General features: G+C 41.9%; 1 protein-coding gene across 1 annotated transcript in view; it reads right to left on the minus strand.

The window, feature by feature from the left end:
- cacna2d3a (calcium channel, voltage-dependent, alpha 2/delta subunit 3a) overlaps positions 1-20,334 on the minus strand; it is a 173,901-nt gene that overhangs the window by 134,581 nt on the left and 18,986 nt on the right. Inside the window, exon 3 of the mRNA XM_061257192.1 lies at positions 5,846-5,962. Coding sequence (XP_061113176.1) covers positions 5,846-5,962 — 117 coding nt within the window. The remainder of the gene's footprint in view (positions 1-5,845; positions 5,963-20,334) is intronic.

A 20,334-nucleotide genomic window follows, 5' to 3' on the forward strand; every position in this document is an offset into this window, starting at 1 on the left:
ATCACAGCCAGGGTTAGAAAAGCACAAATTATTGAACTTCTGCCAATCTGCAAAAAAATGATGCAAATGTATATTAAGACATTAAGCATCAGAATGTGACAATCTGGAGTGCGACAGCTACTAAAATCCGGATTTCTCAGCTGTTTACACAGCACCATACAGCCTTGCCAAAATGATAGGTGCCACACTGATGAATCTGCAGCTATAATCTCTCAATAAGCCAAGATGGAGAAAGCACTGAGCCTTATGAACATGCATTAAAAAAACACCAGGAATATAACTGGACTCTGGACCAGTATCTGTCTTCTGCTTTTTCATTTTACTCTTTCCTCTCTCTTGCACACACTCTCACACATACACACACTCTCTCTCACACACATACACACACACTCTCACACACACACAGACATTCACACACACACTCACACACACACTCTCACACATACACACACTCTCTCTCTCACACATACACTTTCACACACACATACACACACACACTCTCACACACACACAGACATTCACACACACACACTCTCTCACACACACACACTCTCACACACACTCACACTCTCTCACACACACGCACACGCACACACACACACGCTCACACACTCTCACACTCACACACGCACACACACACACACACAAACACACTCACACACACACTTTTCTATCATTATTTAGCCAGCACCTCACCCTTGCCTCAGAGAGACAGAAGTCGGTTGAAAATAATTTGTTCTGGATGAGCAAAAGAAACAAATACTGCTCTTCTAATGCTTAGCCCCTGACATATGTCCTGTCCATCTCATATTAATGTCCAAACTGCCATGGAAACAGCCCATTATAATAGTCCCCTCATGCTTCAAAGTGGAATGCTCTGACCTATAACTCTCCATCTATTATTAATCTGACAAAAATCATGTGTTTACAGGACTCACATTACAAACCTGGACTAGGATAACAGCTTGTGGTGTGTGTGTGTGTGTGTGTGCTTGGGGAGGTGGGGGGACATATATTATTGACGGGCAACTAACATAGTTCACAGACTTCAGAATGATTTCAGTTTCTGCAAAACATTTGCTAAAAGGTCATACACAAATATCTCAAGAAGGAAGAATGATTAGATGCACACTAATAATGACATTCTTATTTTAGGCATCTGCAATATTATTTGAAATAAGAGAGAGAGAGATGCCTGGTTTCTGACGAGGAACTCTCAGGACAGAGGACAGTGCACTAGCTCTCCTCACAGACCCCTGCAGGGTGTGACAGAGTGCCAGAACTCCACTTCTCTTCTCTCTGTTTCCCACTCCTTTTCCTTGGCTACATTTGCTTTGCACAGATTCCCTGAGCACTGCACCCAAGATGCAACTCTCTATCCTGCAGGCCTCCAGGCTCTCCAGCCCTCTGCCTCTCCCTACACGGACACAAAACGCCTTCACCTCCCTCCAACAGACCGCACCGTCTCCAGACATACTCCCCATCCTACCACTGCACCACCGTGACACTGCCGCTCCTCGCTGCTCAAAAGCCCCCAGAATCAGCCCACAGGGACACGGCCATTTCCCAGTGAGAAACAACATGACGCTTCGCGAAGCTGCGAATAAAACGCTCCTTTTTTCTGACATTCATAACCATATGAGCCAGATGTGATTGATTGCCAATAACCCCAGAAGAAAGAAGAGGGGTTAGGCCTATTACCCTTTCCACAATTCCTGCATCACAGAAATGTGCTGGCCTGTTCATCTGGCCATGCACGGCCTGCCAAAACACAGTCTTTATAGGGAGAACAATCTTGAGTCATCAGGGGCATTTGGGAACAGCAATTAATATTGTGGAACAACCCTCCAGATTGCTGCAACGTAAACAAAAATCTAAAGCAGTGAAAACTGCTTTCTGACACGTCAACTCGATTCCTTTTAGCACCTTTTGAATCCAAACATCAATAGTGCTCTAAAGAGAAAAAAAGAGGAAAGGGAAAGTGCATCTTGTAAGATCAAATTGGTCACTGTCTCTTTAAGTGGCATATTTGTGTTGTTTGAGTACATTTAATAAATATGGTACCACTCATAAAGTATGGCATTATTATTTTGATGTTGCTACAAACCATTTTCTCAGGAGGTAAATAAAATAAGATATTTCCTGTTGTGCCATTCGGCCAGTGTGGTGGAGCATGGTCATTGTCTTGCTTGCTAGTGCATTGGAGGAAGGGTGCAGACAGCAGACAAGTGTGAGAAAAACTGGTGAAAAATGAAGAAGCTACTAAAATGGATGTACGTGCACATTTAAGTGTTAAATTGAAATCACACAGCAAATGTGAATATACAGAAAATAAATGTCCACATAATATTTCATTTGAAATCTGGAAATCCGCTCACAATCTGTTGGTATTTACTTGAAAAGAAAATGCAACAACATAAATAGGCTGAAGGAATGAGCACAGAACGAAGCAACATTTTACCCCAAAAGGATTATGAGTGCAGCCAGTTTAGACATCACATTATCTTACTGAATGATCCTTTTCATATGGATAGTACACAGCAGTAAAAGTGGTTTAAAGACTCTCCCTGAGTGTCCATGATATGAGCCTTGCTGACCACCACAAATGATCAAAGTTTGGGACCCTCTAATAGGAGTACACCTTACAACAAGCATCATGTAACATCATGGAGCATAGTGTGATGACACCCATCATGGCCATTCAGCCCAACAATTCTCACCATTTTCCTATCAATAATGTGTGCCTAATGTTTACTCCAGTTTACCTGAAAACTAGATAGTATATATCACTGTATCATGCCTGGTCTTGAAAATCCCCAGAGTTTCTGCCTCAACTAAATGACTAGGTAAGCTATTCCACACACTGACCACTCTGTGTGAAAAATTACTGTCAGTGCAAAATTGATCTTTTACTCATTTTCATTCATGCTCCCCAATTCTGCAAACAGAACTCAACCTGAAGCATCTCCCATAGTACACTATGTTAATCCCTTTTATGAATTTTAAAAAAGCCTCAATGGAGTTTCCTTTTTCTAAGCTTGAAGAGATTAAGCATCTTTTCCTCATAACCAATCTGGTTGCCCTTCTTTGAACCTCAAGTCGGACAACTGTGGTGCATAGATACATATAACATCCTTGGATGCATACTCTTTGGCTATATATCCCAGTATCCTGTTGGTTATTTTTACTGCTACAGCGCAGTGACGAGAACCTGAAAGGATTTGACCAACTATTACCCCCAAGACTTTTTCAAATTGAGCACATTGCAATTTTGTACCTCCAATAAAGTAGTCCTGCATGATATTTTTATTTCCCAAATGTATAACTTTATATTTTGCTATATTGAACTGTATTTTCCAGGTTCTCCCCCTACTTCCTGATTCTGTTTAAATCTTCTTGGAGTATTTTAATAGATTCCAAACTGTTGGGTAAACTTCCACATACAACTGAAGCATTAGAAAACAATGTAGTTTTCAACTTCATTATATTTTAGCTTCAGCATATGTATGCTAATTTTAATACAGGATCCAATAAAAAAAAGCACAGGACCAATGGCAACAGCATGTTCAGACTGCTCATTAAGCACTGTTGAAACATTCAAAGCCAATAAACAACCTATACACAAAATAATGGACAGGTTAATAAATGAGGTTAATATTTGTGTCCAACAGGGACAGTGCACAGAGGAAGCAGGACAGAACAAGATGCACCTGATGCACCTGCCAGCCCCCGACTGCCCCCCTTCCTTTCAGTTAAAAAGTGAGGAGATGTCTCAGATCCTGCTCAGGTTCTGTCATCAATCAGCGATGCTGATCACAGACGACAGCAACGCTCCCCCCACCCCCCGTGTCAGTCTCCCCACCAACCTACCAGCCATCAGAGCTACGACCAGCCGCCACCTGTCACCACGGTGATGGAAATCAAGAGCAGCCCGCAAGTCTGAAGCTGCAGTTTTGTATGACATCAGGTATTGAGGATGGGCAGACAGCTTTGCTAAAAAAAAAAATCCACTTATATTTTCAAGGCTAGGGTCCCCAAGAGCATTCTGGGAACCCAACAGTAAATGAGACTGCTTCTGATGGAAAAGTCATTTGTAATTTCGAAACTCAACAGCAGTTCATTTTAAGGAGATTATCCTGCCTTCATTTTATTTTTTATTTTTCTTGCTTTAGTTGTTGGATTGTGATGACATTTGCAGCGTTTTTTGTTTGTTTGTTTTTCAGGACATTTCTCATCATGCAATTCTAAACTGTCTATTCCAACAAAATAAGGACTGCAAATTAATCTCAGAAACAGTCTGGTAGCCAAAGATAATCTTAACCAGACACCAGTTTCTAAAAAGGTCATAAAAATTAAAAAACAGCTATTGTCTGCTTTGAGTTGACTGTTGGATATTCAGCCTGGAAAGATGGAAGACTTTTCCAAGGGCATGTTTACTACATTCTGAAGTGAATTTTCATATCTGAAAACTGGGGGTTGCAATTAAAAAAGTTTCCAGCAAACGAGAAACACAACTCGCTAATAAAGTTTTCCTTCCATTGCCAGTGACTCATTTTCAGTGCTGCTATTATGACGATAACACAAAAAAAACACACATACTTCCTATCTCCGACACCAAAGCTCTGCATGCCATGGTGGAAAACGGACGTGGACAGCAGGTGGTAGCTGGTGATAAAGAGCCGGGAACACGGTGGGGAGGAGCAGATAAAACCCCAGCATTGGACTGGAGCGTGTACATACTGAAATTGAATTACTGTACCACTACAATTACTTTTCACACAACAGTGGCTACATGAGCCTGTGGTGGAGGCAGAGCAGAAGCGTCTCCATGTGGAGCCGCCCTTTCCCTCTCTCACGCAACGATTCAACAATGAGCCCGCCTTGCACAGCTCCAACAAGGGCATCAATTAACCCCTTTATCAAGCCTAGAATAAAAACTTAACGCAAAATAAAATCATCTTTTTTCTTTTGTTGCAGAATGGAGAGAGGCTTTCTTTTACCGTATTTTTTTGGCAACAAGCAAAAAATGGCTCATGAAGAGCGCAAATCACTGCTTTAATAATAATAATAAACGTACTGTAGCAGCGTCCTCTGACACCTGCATGAGCGTCTCACTCCTCACGTTCTTCATGGTTATGCAAATATAAAACAAGGATGAAAAAGTGATCCTTTTCTTTTTCTGCCAGCCCATTAAATCCCATTCCTCCAGTGTAGCGCCACCTGAGCCTTCGCCCTGTTCCACAACCCCCCTCCCCACACCTCCGCAGGGCAGCAAAACCCCCACAGAAACACCTACTAAAATCAACAATTACAACCGCGCAGCGACGCCTCAGCCATTTCCCGCTGAACTCACTGCGTTTCGGGGTCAAAAGCATTTCATGGCTACCGCACTTCATGATGCGTCCCACCAATCCGCTTTTCGTCATTCTCCTGCCAGTCAGTGTGCACGCTCAGGCATGTGAACACTGCAGTTCCAACCCGCCTGCTGCAAAGCCTACTCAGTCAATAACTGTTAAGTTAATACAGGGTAGCTGGTACACACGCAATTGCAGTTAATAGGAAGATAGCAGGACAGATAGGGTATATTACGTGAGGCAGTATGGATACAGGCCCTCGGCATGTTGACCATCAAAAATCCACTTTACCAGGTCCTTCAATAACAGATGTTTTTTTCACCCCTTTTCACAGATCGATGAAACCATTTTCGAACAGGAAGCAAGGAGCTAATAACAGGTGTAGCTCACCCAAACAATGGTCTACAACTGTTCCAGACCACATGAGCTTTGTGTGTTTTTGGTGAAAAATATGAGCTGAATATGTGCTGAATGTTGAAAAAAGAACATACCCTCATGGCCTCTGCCTTTTTGTGGAACATCTCCTCCATGTTTTCAGCCAACCTCTTGACAAGTTTCAGGCCATCAATGTCTTCAACCCGGACCGTTTTTTCAAATTCTTTATATTTCTGTGAGAAAAGAGGAATATTATTGTTGTTAGTTATATAATACATATGCGGCATGGAACTAATGTGAAATAATGATATGAGTTAATGAGTAACATTGTTTATACATTGTTTAAACAATGATATTTGTTTCTCTATTTCAGCATTCATAGATGAATAGAGAATTGTAAAGATACAAGAAATATTTGGTCTTCTCTGCAAAAATTGCACATAGACAAACAGGCAATACATTGATACCTGTAATACCTGTAACATTTTTGTGACACAGAGGAGCTACTGTACTTACTGTATGACTAATGAAATAATACAAGCAAAATGAAACAGAAATTTCAATCATTTTTACCACTAAATCTTTGACATGGAAAGATTTACAGAACCGATAACAGTTCATCAGATTACGATTAACCCAAGATTTTGTTACATTATAAAGCTTGAATCCTGAATCATTATATCTGTTCAATTTCATAGCAGGTGGCACTGAAACCAACAAATAACAATAAAAGTATTAAAGGATATTGTCACATCAAATACATGAAATACACACAGAATATACTGAGTAAGAATAAGCAAGTTATGTTAAGCCCACCGATGAAGAATAATGTTATGATACATTGAAAAAAGTGTTCATTGAACAGGTGTTGCTGTGCAGCCCGCATATTGGGTTCACAGTTGCAATTATAAACATGTCAGGGATACAGTTTGATCCTAAAAGCTTATATAAATTCATTATTACGAAGACTTGCCATAAGGCAGAAATAAAATAAATAAAAAATAATAATAATTGAATTATACAAATTAATTTGCTCACTGAATGAAGGCTCGCTTGCAGTATAAAACAAGCAACAACAAAAACAAAAGCAATCATGCACTCATGGAATATTCATCATAAAGGCATCAATCAAACAGGATTAGTGATTAGTATTTTTATGAAGAGCACAAAAAAGAAGATAGCAACAGGAAAGACCACAATGCCAACCACGATGCCAGGGCCACTGAGCTGAATATGGCACTCAATATTAAAACATTCACTAGATTCTAAAATCATGCTACTTCACTGCATGAATACAATTTACTTCCTGAAGTCTCAAGTTGGTTAGGAAGTCCACTCAGCAAAGCAGAACAGTATAAAAGAGCGCACAGTTGAAATGGAAAGCAAAAAAGGAACTTTTTTTCAAACAATCCTGTTTACACTGAGGCTTTTGTATAACAATGAAACAAAAAAGACCTATCTTACTGTTCTTCAAAATAAAAGTAGTGCATAGATGGGTACATAGATGGGCTTCATTATAACTGTTCCACTCCTACATCCCGGTTATCTCATGCAGCGGAACAAAGGTTTTCGTCCTGAATGGAGGGGGGGGGGGGGTGAATGTTATCCATTGTGCAGAATCAGAGCGGAGCCTTGAAAGAGGACGGTGCGTGCAATTATACGAAAAGCATCCTCTTTAGGGCCAGGGGAAGAGCGCCAGAGAGAGCCGGCGAAAGCGGAGCACTGTTAAGAGGCATTAGCATCTGCTTACAACTCCAGCCGCGAGACAGCAACATTCATCATCGGGGAAGGGGGACGCAGCAATGCATTACCCCCATGGAATCGGTTTTACCAGATCATTTGACACAAACACCAGGCACAGAAAGGCACTACTTCACTGTCACAGCGCTTAACGCTTCTCATGCGTTCAGACGCTCCCTTCTTCTCCGGGCATGTCCCTCCGCCCCTCCCTCCCCTGCAGTCACTGCCTGCCTGCCAGCGCAGAGCCGCGGGGCTGCGGGGGGCTGGGAGCAGCGCAGCCAATCACAGTGAACCGGTGGAAGGCCCTGAAACGCATTACTGGCAGTCTGGGTGGGCAGAGACCTGCAGAGAGAGAGCCGGATCAGCCCCGAGGCCACACGCTGGCGTGAGATAATTGAAATCGAGGCTAAAACACGGTAAAGATAATAATGTGTCAAGATGGGACATACTGAGGGTAATGAACAGCGTTTGAGATATCCCTGACTTCACGATTTATACCCCGCAACTACAGTTCTGAGCTCCGGAGTGGCTTTAGCCCACAGAGGACTCGGTTAGTCTTCAAAACCACCATAGACTCCATTACTGTTACTATACAGAAACAAGCATTTAATGCCCTGTACTCATACATGTATCAAGAAGGAACCATGTTTGAATCCTGACAGAGGGTCTTTCTGTGTGGAGTTCTCCCTGTGTATGTGTACCTGTAGGTATCTGGCACCGGGGACTCCAGTTTCCTCCCAAAGATATGCAGTAGGCTAATTGGAGAATTGCCCATAAGGTATGAATGTGTGAGTGAATGTTGTGTGGGCAATGGATTTTATTGGCAACCTGTCCAGGGTGAATTCCTGCTTCTCGCCCACTGCATGGTGGGATAGGCTCCAAACACTATGACCTTGACCAGGCATAAGGCGTTCAGAAAATGGAAAAATGGATAGATGGATTTTTGTCCATATATAACAGGCAGATTTGTTTAAAATCTGTTACTTTATTCTCTCCAAGCCAAAAAGAGAGTTAAAAACTACCGCCTGACCTTCTCTCTTCTCTCTTCTTGTTTTGTACATGCATGTATCCCCTCAGTGCCTCCATGCGATCAACACTGCTTATCATGGTGCGTTGAGATTTATTACAGATTGTAGGGTTCCCCGTTGTGCCTTGTATGATGGGGTTGTTTGGCCGGCACTGGCCACCCGTAGACTTATTCATTGGTATATCCTTATTTATAAGGCGATTCTCCATCTTCTTCCTTTGTACCTATGCATTTATATATTGCAGAAAAGAGTTGGTTATGTTCGCAGAATCTTTTTATGCTGTCTGTTCCCAAGGTATGAGTGTGTGAGTGAATGGTGTATGTGCCCTGCGATGGACTGGCAACCTGTCCAGGGTGTATTCCTGCCTTTTTCGCCCAATGTATGTTGGGATAGGCTCCAGCCCCCTGTGACCCTGTTCAGGATAAGCGGGTTAGGATAATGAATGAATGAATGAATCTGTTCCCAATGCCCGTACGAAAATGAGGAAAAGAGCCTTTAGGTATTCTGCTCCGTCTGCTTGGAACATTTTGCAAAATGACCTAAAAGTGGGTCTCACTGGATGCCTTTAAATCCCAAGTGAAGGATTTAGAAGCAAACTCAATGGTTTCTCTATGTTTTGACTAGCCCATTTTCCCTTGATTGTTATATTCTAAATTGCCCTGCTTAATTACCTAATTTAACGATTGTATTTATGCTTGTTAGTGAATTTGGGTAATTTGCTGCTTGTGGTTTGTATGAAACTTTATTTGTGATCATTTGTGCTGCTGCCTGTCTTGGCAGGTCTCTCTGGAAAAAGAGATTTTTAATCTCAATGGGATATTCCTGGTCAAACAAAGGATAAGATAAAAAATGTTTAGTTATGTTATGTTATGAAAGTCAGCACAACCAGCACGTCAACAGTGGTCCATATAACAGTCTGCCACTGCGGATACCTCGGAAGAAGGAAGTGACATCAGAGGACAGAAGGGAGTAGAGGGGGCACGTGGTTCTCGGTTTGGGCTTCAGAGAAAATGGATGAGGTATCGCCTCACAATGGGGCTATCATGTGACAGAGCAGATAGGGAACCCTGGGGCCCAGGGGCTGGGAGCACTGGATGATCCCACAGGAGGAACAGGAGCGAAATGGGAGGAACATTCAGCCGTGCAGCCAAGGCATCACTTTCCGTCCTGCTTCCAGCAGCATCATCTGCAGTAACACAGCGTGGACTCTATTTTTATCTCTCTTCTTTATCTCGCTGTCAGTGATAAATACACAGCACTGTGTCAGGGAATACACAATGCAATCTGTGACACAAAACCATACACCGTGCTGCTTATTTTAGGATATTCAAATGAGTCAGTGATATGTTGTAAATTAGGAAGACCTGCCATGTACTCCCCACATCACTCAGCAAACAGCAAGCCTGAAGAAACAAGGCCATAAAAATATATGCTGCAATTAAGATGAAGCGTTTCAGCTGTACAGCAACTCTTCTCAAAATTCAATGGCCTCCAGAAAAAGGACTTTGCTTTTCTACCAACAGACAAAATCAAATAATAACAGATTTGATTCTGAGAAAAAGTGACATACAACATGCAATATTTGCTGTTGCTCTTACTCTGCTGTTGGTAGTGCTAAGAGGCAGTCACAAGCAAGCAAAGCTAAATGACAGGTACTAATTATTGTCTAATGTATTCCATTCCTCCCTTGATACCAATCTATGTTGATGAAAAATAAGGCTCTTAATTTAGATCCCACGCACTTAATTGCCTTTCAGCGGCTGCGCTAAAAGCAAATAACAACTGCAATAAATAATTTCATCATCCCGCTACCTTTTCTGTTTAGTATCTAAAACCAGGGGGCTTAATGGGGGCTCGCTCGACACCTCTGTCGTGTGAGAGGGTGTTTTGTGCTGTCGCTCTAAGTGCCGAACATACGACGTACAGGCCTGATTTCTGTTCTACAAGTGCATTGACTTGGGTGAGTGGAACTAATCTGCATTACGCAACTTAGGAAAAGTTACGGAGAGAATCTCACTGCACCTCCTTTTCTCACAGTTGTGTGTCCACCTCATGGCAAATGCTAGTGGCAATAGCAAGACGGTAGCGTCCACAGAGAAAGGAGTTCAGCCCACACCCAGCACAGAGCAGTCAGCAGCAGGGGGCACTGCTCATAATCTCCCTGGTACAGTACACACACCAAAGGGGGCTACTACCACAGGCCCTGCGCCACACTTTCAGTATCTCGCCTGGAGCAGAGAGACAGGGCAGGACAATGGACAATGGAACCCAGATGGAGCACCTGGAGACTAAGAAATCTCCTGACCTTCCGATTCAACACCTGATTTGTGTGGGTTTTCAGGCCACATTACAAAAAAACTTGGCCTCATCTGACAGTAGGATTTTGCAGTAATCATACAAGCATGTAATAAATACTCTCTTATCCATAATAGATCTTAATTATTTCAATCTCAGTGCCTTTTATCATTATTAAATCCACGCTTTATGAGCTACGGCATTTCCATGGCTCAGGCTCTCTATAAGCAAACCCGCCGTGATGGGTGACGAAAAGCAAGCTTCTATGATTGGGATGGCATAGCTTGGCGTGGGTGATTAATGAACGAAGGAAACTTAATTTCACAGGGAGAGACAACCCCGATTCTCAAGTTTTAGCTAATTTTACGGATGGCTTCCACTCCATATCCCTGTCCCGCCTTCTACACAGCTGCTGTGCCCTCTGTGTGCCCCGTTCTCCCCATCCTCCACCAGCAAAACACCCACCACAGACCCAAACATACACACGCAAACACCCACCACAGACACAAACATACACACACAAACACCCACCACAGACACAAACATACACACACAAACACCCACAACACACAAACATACACACACAAACACCCACCACAGACCCAAACATACACACACAAACACCCAACACAGACACAAACATACGCACACAAACACCCACCAGTCACAAACATACACACACAAACACCCACCACAGTCACAAACAAACACATGCATGCACACACACACCAACACACAAACATGCAAAAACACACACGCGTGCGCGCACACACACACACAAACACACAGAACATACAAACATGCACACACACACACACACACACACCACACACGCACAAAGACACACACCCTTGCACATGCACACACACGCATGCACACACACGCACGCGTGCACACACACACGCACGCGTGCACATACACACACACATAAACATACACACACGCACGCACACACACATGCACATGCACTCACACACACACAAACACACACACAACATGCAAAAACAAACATACACACATGCACACACACACCGCAGGTTATTTATGATGCCATTGTAGGTCCAGCCAATATCCAACCAAGTCTAGTCCTATTCATCTACCATAGGGCGATGTAGGTTGTCCTTTTAAAGAAAACAGAAAACAGAAACAGGCACACAAACTTGTAGAGTGGTGTTTTTATTCATTGCCCCTTAGCAGATCAATAACATCATGTATATAACACAAAGAACTGCATTCCCAGCTGTAGATCTGTCAAGGCATTTGAGTTACTAAACAATCACTTTCTCAGTCCAGATTTTTCCATTGGAATGGAATGAGTTGTTCCTGTTTGTCTCTATGGGTCTGTCACACATAACATGCTTTTATTTCTTAATAAAGTGTGGCCTTTGATGGATGCCTGCGTGTGGTTGCTTCCGGGTTCCAATACTCACACTGCTTTCTGCTTTTAATTCACTGGCAGTTCAGAGGCAACTGCAATGTATGATGACACCTAACCACTGAGACAAACGGTCCTATTAAACTGCAGGTTTACAACAGGCAAATAATGATTTATTAATATTACTGTGTATAATGATCTGCATTTAACACAGGCAGGCCAGGCAATAAATCTAAGAAATTAATTAAAAAATTAAATTATGAAGACAGAAAGGAAATAAATACAATCCAAAAGTAGATGCTTATACAATTTCAGATAAGCAGGAGTGCATCTCAGCTGTGGGTTAAAATTAACATGATTAAAACTGCAGGGCATTAAATATTTTAAAAATCAGGATATGAAGAGCTGATTTTCAAAAGCTTCTCACAGGAAATTTAAATTTGCTTTTAATTACAGATACATTTTCTTAACAGCCACTTCCACCACCTACCGACAAAGGCTTCCCAGGAAGCCAGCATGCATTACATCACTTCCTGTTCCTCGGCTCTCTGTCACACATTCACTGGGCTCATTCCAATCCCTTACATTCCTCCTTTTCTTTTCGTGCCCCTAGCTCCACTCATCGAGAGAGGCTATGAAAAGATTAAAGAAAAAGAAGTAAAAACAGGGAAATTGAGAAAACGTGAATTAGGCAAATGGAATGCCCTTATTCCTTCAAACATCAGTTCGAAGCCACGTGAGTTGTGGCAGATACGTGGCAGATGGGGAGAGGTGAATCCACATCCACAACATTTATACATCAGGCTTTCCAAAAACTTACTTCCGCAAAGGATGCGCTGATGTTTTCTTGCTCAAAGGAGCTCCTAAGTTCTACTTCTAGCACCTAGAATGAGCATTTAAGGGGTTGTCCTAAAAGTCCTCAAAGATGGGTGATCTCAATCGTTTCCCAGGTCAGCAGCAAGGGAAGAAAAGAAAAATAAGCGATTGGAATGAGCTGACTGTCTAATCAAAATCCGTGGAGCAGAAAAAACAGAGCAAATGTCAATATGCAACACAATCTAGCAATCCAACTGTCAATTAGTTAACCTTCAATCAAGTCACAGTTTCAGGCATACATGTGTGTTCATCAACACACTGTCTGCAATTTAGAATATCAGTGCTTAAGCACAAACCTGGAAAATGGACTGAACATCCGTTTCAAAAGCAAAGCCACACTATACTAGCTTAGGTTTCTGATGCACTGTACAGTAAATACAACCCAGTCACTTACAGACACTTGCGTACCATTCTCTGGGAATAAGCACTCACAACTAGTGTTTGTTTTTGTCCTGCTTTGATCAAAGAAGTCCGCTGGCAGAGTGCACGTTTTCCCGTGAGTTGTATTTTCCAGAGAGTGACACTTGGGGAGGGTGAAAGCTTGGACAGCCATTGATGTAGTGCCACTGATGACATAAAGAAGAAACATCACACCACACCACACACACACTCTGTACTCATACTGCAATCTGAGGCACTGCTACATGAGAGAATGTGGGTAAGGGAGAGGAGAGGGAGCTGGTGATGGAAGCGTTGTCAGCCCATGATATTTGTTTGCATATGCATTGCCAGTCTCAGGCTCAGTGGCAGTAAGGACACTGATTTGATTCCATTATTGCAACTAAGCACCATCTTCACTGTACATTAAATTTAACACAAATGGAAGTGGACACTTTTCTCTCAGGAGAGCGGAGAGTGGTACAATCATTCAATCCTTTTTTGGTGTGAAGAGAGAAATATTCACGCACATACACATTCCCCAGACACCAGAAAGTGGGGATGCCATACAACAAATACAGATGCAGATGCTTTTGATCAGATGAGAGCAGCAAGGGGTCTCAAAGTAATATGGACACACGATGGCCTTCAGCCACTTTCTCGGAGGAAGCGCTGACAGTGACATTTAGACAAACCCTGGCAAACGTCGAGCTTCGATTCTCCCTTGCTGCAAAGTGCAATAGCTATTGATTGGGGCTATTGTTTTCCTACACCTTGCTATGAAACAGAAAGAAAATTCCTCTTGTGCAGTATGTGACATACTCAAACGAGAGTGAAATAACCGGCTTGTGGTTGTATGCCAGTCAGGTTGCAGTCAGGTCTGTCCAGCAATAACTAACTTCTCAACTGTATGAATCCACAACAAGTAGAGCTTAATGTATTTTTATTATTTTTATACATTTCATTAAAGAATTCACATGCCGTTCTTTGTCATTGGTGTTACCTATGAGTAAAATATTTTCTCATTACAACCTGAATATTTAGTTAAAGGCACAGTAGTGGAATGATAAGACCAATTTGCACAAGTTTAAACAACATTGTATGAATTTAGTTGATTTGCACCATCATTTTTTTCTTCTGTCAAACCAACAACAATTGAACAATATTCAAACAAAAAGTGTTTGATACTAACTCTAAAATATCAACTAATCATTACATCATCAATCAACAAACAAAATAACCCAAGATAATTTTCTCAGCTACAGTGGTAAGCAAACATTATTATGTCACAGTGAACTTGACCTTTGACCCTTTGGATATAAAATGTCATCACTTCATTATTTTATCCTATTAGATATTTGTGTGAAATTTTGTTATAGTTAGCATATTAATTATTGAGTTATGGAAAAAAGCATATTTTGTGAGGTCACAGTGACCTTGACCTTTGACCACTAAAATCAAATCATTTCATCCTTGAGTCCAAGTGGACCTTTGTGCCAAATCTGTTCCTGAGATATCACGTTCACAAGAATGGGACAGATGGATAGACAATGGTCAGACGGATGGACAACCCGAAAACATAATGCCTCCGGCTACAGCTGTCGCTGGTGCGAAGACATAAAAATGCTTTGTTGTTTTAATTCACACACTTGAACTGGAATGCACCAGACTGTTATATAACAGCAGTTGAGAAGTTGGCCTGGAAAATATGCATACACACACTTTAAAAAGTGCATGGGTCAAAGTAGTATTTCCAACAAGAGAAAACTATACTGCAAAGGCATAAATTGCAGCAGAAATGATCTATTATATTGGTATGGTGCATAGGCACTGTATTTTGTTCAAAGAAATAATGTTTGTATATTTTGTTAATGTATGCCATGGTATTGTGTGAGGTGAGCATGTTTCATGTGGTATTACCATGCATTTTTGTAAGAGACAGTTTTGGAAAGATCCTCAGGGGACTTTATGCTTAATAAGCCAATCTGGGCATTCCTGTTAGCTTTTCAATGATGCACAAGTCATTACTAGCCTGAGTAAAGTAAAGCCGTTTTCTTCTTTGTTTTGTCTCCTTATTTGTAGTGAATGCGACAATTCTTAATAATATGCTTTTGGTTTGGTATAAACATTTCCTTTTTTCCTTTTCACTGGAAATAGTCAGTACTTCTATTAAATAAATACTTGCCCTTTTCACATATTTTTGGACTCCTGCCTACCTTCCTTTGCCTTTAGCATTTGGTTACATCTTGCACATGCGTGAATGCGTGCATTTTCTGTGCAATACATGCAGCATATAAGGTTTGCCATTCAGACGTTCTGTACAGCAGAGGCATTCTAACCAAACACCTACCCCAAAAAATGCACAGCAACACACTAGCATTGATGACGAGGCCAATGTAAATTCACAGGTATTATCGCATGTGTGATTTCTATGGCCCAATGGCTCGATGAGTCTTTGAGCCAGCCAGATTCCCTGCCTCAATTTCGAAGTGAGACAAACAGGCAGTGTAAATAAACAGGCTGGTTCAAGTGCACCCTATGATCTACAGAAAGGCAGCCCCATGGTGAGATTATCTCCCTCCAGAGAAAATCATTTCAGGTTTGATGATTTTATCTGAATCTTTATTCCACTATTATATCCAAAACAAAATTTCCATGAGGTAATTCAGACTTGCAATCATTGAGACATGACTGTCTGCAGACTGGGTCTCATTCAACTTTGTGTCTCTTACTGTGGATCAATCACTTAGCAACAGTGTAGGCAAACATGCATTTAAGGTCTTTAATAGGCTGGTGGTCTGGTACTGAAAACAGTTTGAAGGGTGCTGATTTTTATAGTTAAAATCAGCATTTCTACCTAAAGTAAATAATGATAACAAATAATCTGGATTGTGAGCAGGAGACAATTAAGGAGAGATTAACTAAATAAAGTATTTTCTTTTCTTTATTGCCAAACTGTTTTTTTACAATAATTGGTAGGGGTGCCAATAACTTTGACACCTACTTCTAGATGGAATAATAAAGAGAAGAAAAAAGAAAAGTTAAAAATAGCTCCATTGTCTTAATCTAAATGTAGTTAATGTAGATTCCAATTATAACAGAAAAAAGGGACACGCAATGTTCACTTGAACTATTTGCGTAACTCTTGGGTGGAATATTATGGATGTGACAGCTGTTTTTTAAAATAAACTGTAGTTCTTTAGGGACACAGTTGCATGTGCTGCTGCTAAGTTTAACTCTGTGCACTGCCAAGTGCTTCTTAAGAAAGATGGACTATATCCCTTTGCCAACCAATTACAATGGACTCAGTCCTGGAAAGTGCAGACTGCTGGTTTTATTTTGCCCTAAAATACTGTACAGTAATGTTACTGTAGCTCACTTTGTGATTCTGATGCACATAGAAGGGAGAATAAACCCTGCAGGATTCCACCCCTCAAACCTGCAACTTCCTGTGTGAATTTGTTCTGTTCCCTTCGCACGCGCATAATAAGTGCACTGAGATGACTGGGAGGCAAATCAAAAATGACTGAGTGGGAGAATGTGGGAGACTGACACTTTCTTCAAATAAAAACAAACTCTGGATCTTCTTCACTTTTCAAACGTCAATTGATTTCTGAAAGCCGCGTTGGCAATTAAGCGGCGACATGTTTTGGGAAATTGAGGAAAGCGCTCCAGTGCCTTAAGGTAATGTAAATCCAGCCTGCTGTCATGAGCCGCCACGGTACTCCGCTGTGAGGCACAGTCCCCGGAACGGCAAGCCTGTTTACTCAGACGAGAACATCTCCGGGACCTACCGGGAGAATCACTCCGCCTTACGAGAACGGGCAGAAACACTCATCAGCACTGGCTCTCCCTCACCCGTGTACATGAGGCGACAAATTACTCCCTCAAAAGAGGAACGCGAACTATAGATGAAGTGGAACAATTAATTTCACGCTTGTCCTCCCCGCCTCAATGGCACGTTGATTCGAATCAGATATCTGTGCATGCCGGCTACTGCAGCGGCCCGCCAGGGTGCCTCCCCATCGGACAAGCAGTAGAGACGACTACAACCGTGAAACCATCTATCAATAAGAGTAATTATAATATTGATCAAAACTAGTGGCCGTTTCAATTCGGATCAATTCTCAGGGGGGTCCCATCGAGTGACAGAAACATTTAATAGACTATTCCATCATGAGACACTTTTATGGGGAATAAACCAGCTAATATTGTGGAAAGCTCTTAATAATTACTCATTGCCTCTTGGCTTTCCACTTGAGCGGGCATAACAGAGCTGGCTGCTGTTGAAAGCCGCTCCCAGTGGCCGTGCCTCCGCGACCAAACGAAGGGGAAAGTGCGAACCACTGCAAAAGGGAATTTTTTAAAAATCGCTAAGGACACTTTAAATGATTATATTTACTTCCAGTAATGAACCATTCTAATTACATTTTATATTACTTTGTAGTTTCCAGCTGAGAAAACGCCTTCTGAGACGAAGAGACTGTACGTCTCTCTTTTATGAAGAGGCCACTTCTACAGCAGCTGTAGCTCTCTATACAGGGAGAAATCTATAGTAGCATAAGTCCAGACAGTCCTTCCCCTGCACCTTCACACAACCCCCCCCCCCCCCCCCCCCCACAATGAGAGGACATTGTACTCTGAAGATGAGCATACCCATCCTCCCGCAGTGATAGTTCCAGGTTCCCCGGGCTCAGACACCATTATAGCTCCCTCATCTTTTCCCGGAGCATCAAGCGTCTGGTCAGCCTCTCCTGGCCGAACAGTCAAGTCATTTTTGCTAAGTATGATTACGGAAAAACGGGAGAAAGCAATAAGGACTCCAGCAGAAATTGGAAATAGGCATCTAAAAGAGGGTTTCTAAGGGACTAGGCCTCGGTTATATCCTCGGAGATGTTGTTTTTTAGAAGCCTTGGATTAAGGGTTTAAAGGGGTCTGCTGCACAGAGATAAGATAGTTCACTATAATCGTGTGCATCATAAGCAGTAGCGGTTAATACAGAATCAGATTTTCCACATACTGTAAAGTTTACTTTTTCTGTATTGAGAAAAACTGATTGTCTCTGTCCCCTTTTTCACAATTTCACAGTTGCTTCTAAGAACACCTCTGTGTAAAAGTTTGCACTGCAGTGCAAAGTGAAATAAGTCCAAGATACGTTTGCATTTTTCAGTAGCAAAAATGAAATATGAATTAAACAAACATTTCAAATAAGATCAAATAAGCCAGCAAATATGACCATTAAAGGCATTACAATGCCATTCTTCAGGGTGTCCTTCATGCTCAGCTCTGTCTCTGTTGAGGTAATAAATCAGACATTTCAGCTAATATCAGGACAAATAATAATGCACCGGCAGACAAGTCGATCAATACAGGAAAAGAAAGGTCGAGAGAGGAGGGAAAGTCCAGGCCAGTTTTCAACATGCCTTATACACTGAAATGATTAAACAACTGACCAGCAGTCATAACAGGAAGAAGAACAGGCCTTGACCCACCAAGATTTCAGTTACCTTCTGTTCTTGATTTAAAGCACTGGTTCAAAACTAGACATTCATTTTCCAGCAAAAATGGCCTTTTAATGACGCATCCATGTTATTTTACATTTTGGATGCTCTGTCCAGCATTCATTTTCTTTGAATCTGCACAAACTGGAGAAATGTAGAATATTTATAGATCATGCCTGGGGGTCATCCATACGTTGGGGGGCTGGAAGGACTAACCATGCCCTCAATACACATTAATGGAAACCTTCTACAACACACTGACATTCTCAATGCGTCTTAAGGAGCTCTCTGTAAATGCATCATTACTTCTCAGAATGTGTGTTAAACCCCCACAGTGTTTAATAGGTCCCATCTTTCAATGTCCCCATGCTCCTAGGTTTCAGCACTTCATGGCTCAAACAATATGCACTACTGAGTGCCTACTACACTTTTCTCCATTTAAGTTCAATAGATTAAAAGGCACCAGCCCTGGGGCGGCATCAAGCAGCTTGCAGTTGCCTCTCTTGACATCTCTGGGCCCTGCTAAGAGCCCTTTGAGAACACATATCTCCTCACAATCACAATGAACCCTAAAACAGCCCATACAAAAACTAATATTCATAAAAATTAAAATAGTTATAAACATACAATAACATATTGATGTAAGAAGGGTACTTGTACCCAAAATGAGCATATTCATAGATCTATTCAATAAAACATAAAAATAACATTTCCCATTCTTGTAAGCTAAATAAGGGCGGCACGGATGGTGCAGTGGGTAGCACTGCCGCCTCACAGCAAGGAGGTCCTGGGTTCAAATCCCCGTCGGCCTCTCTGTGCGGAGTTTGCATGTTCTCCCCGTGTCTGCGTGGGTTTCCTCCCATAGTCCAAAGACATGCAGGTTAGGCTGATTGGAGAGTCTAAATTGCCCATAGGTATGAGTGTGTGAGTGAATGGTGTGTGTGCCCTGCGATGGACTGGCAACTTGTCCAGGGTGTATTCCTGCCTTTCGCCCAATGTATGCTGGGATAGGCTCCAGCCCCCCTGCGACCCTGTTCAGGATATGCTGGTTCAGATAATGGATGGATGGATGGATGGATGGTAAGTCACACATAACAACAGATTGCACTTATTTTATCAGACTACATCAGTTCTGTAACACAAGCAGACGAAGTGGTGACATCAACGCGTTGACAGCGTAACCTGGAAACTGCTAAATCCAATGTTTAATCAGTGGACTATATAAGCAATATCATGCAGAGAATTTGCTGCTTTTTCTTTGATCTTGGCATCATTATGAGTGGCAAAAATTATTCAGAAACTTCAACCGGTTATTTGTATGAACCACTGAAGAGGGATTATCCCCATTTAGTATGCTAAATTGGAGATAGTGACGATTCAGATGATGACCTCCAGCACAATCGCTAGCTCGC

This window comes from Conger conger, chromosome 10 (genome assembly GCF_963514075.1).
Source record: "Conger conger chromosome 10, fConCon1.1, whole genome shotgun sequence".
NCBI lineage: Eukaryota > Metazoa > Chordata > Actinopteri > Anguilliformes > Congridae > Conger > Conger conger.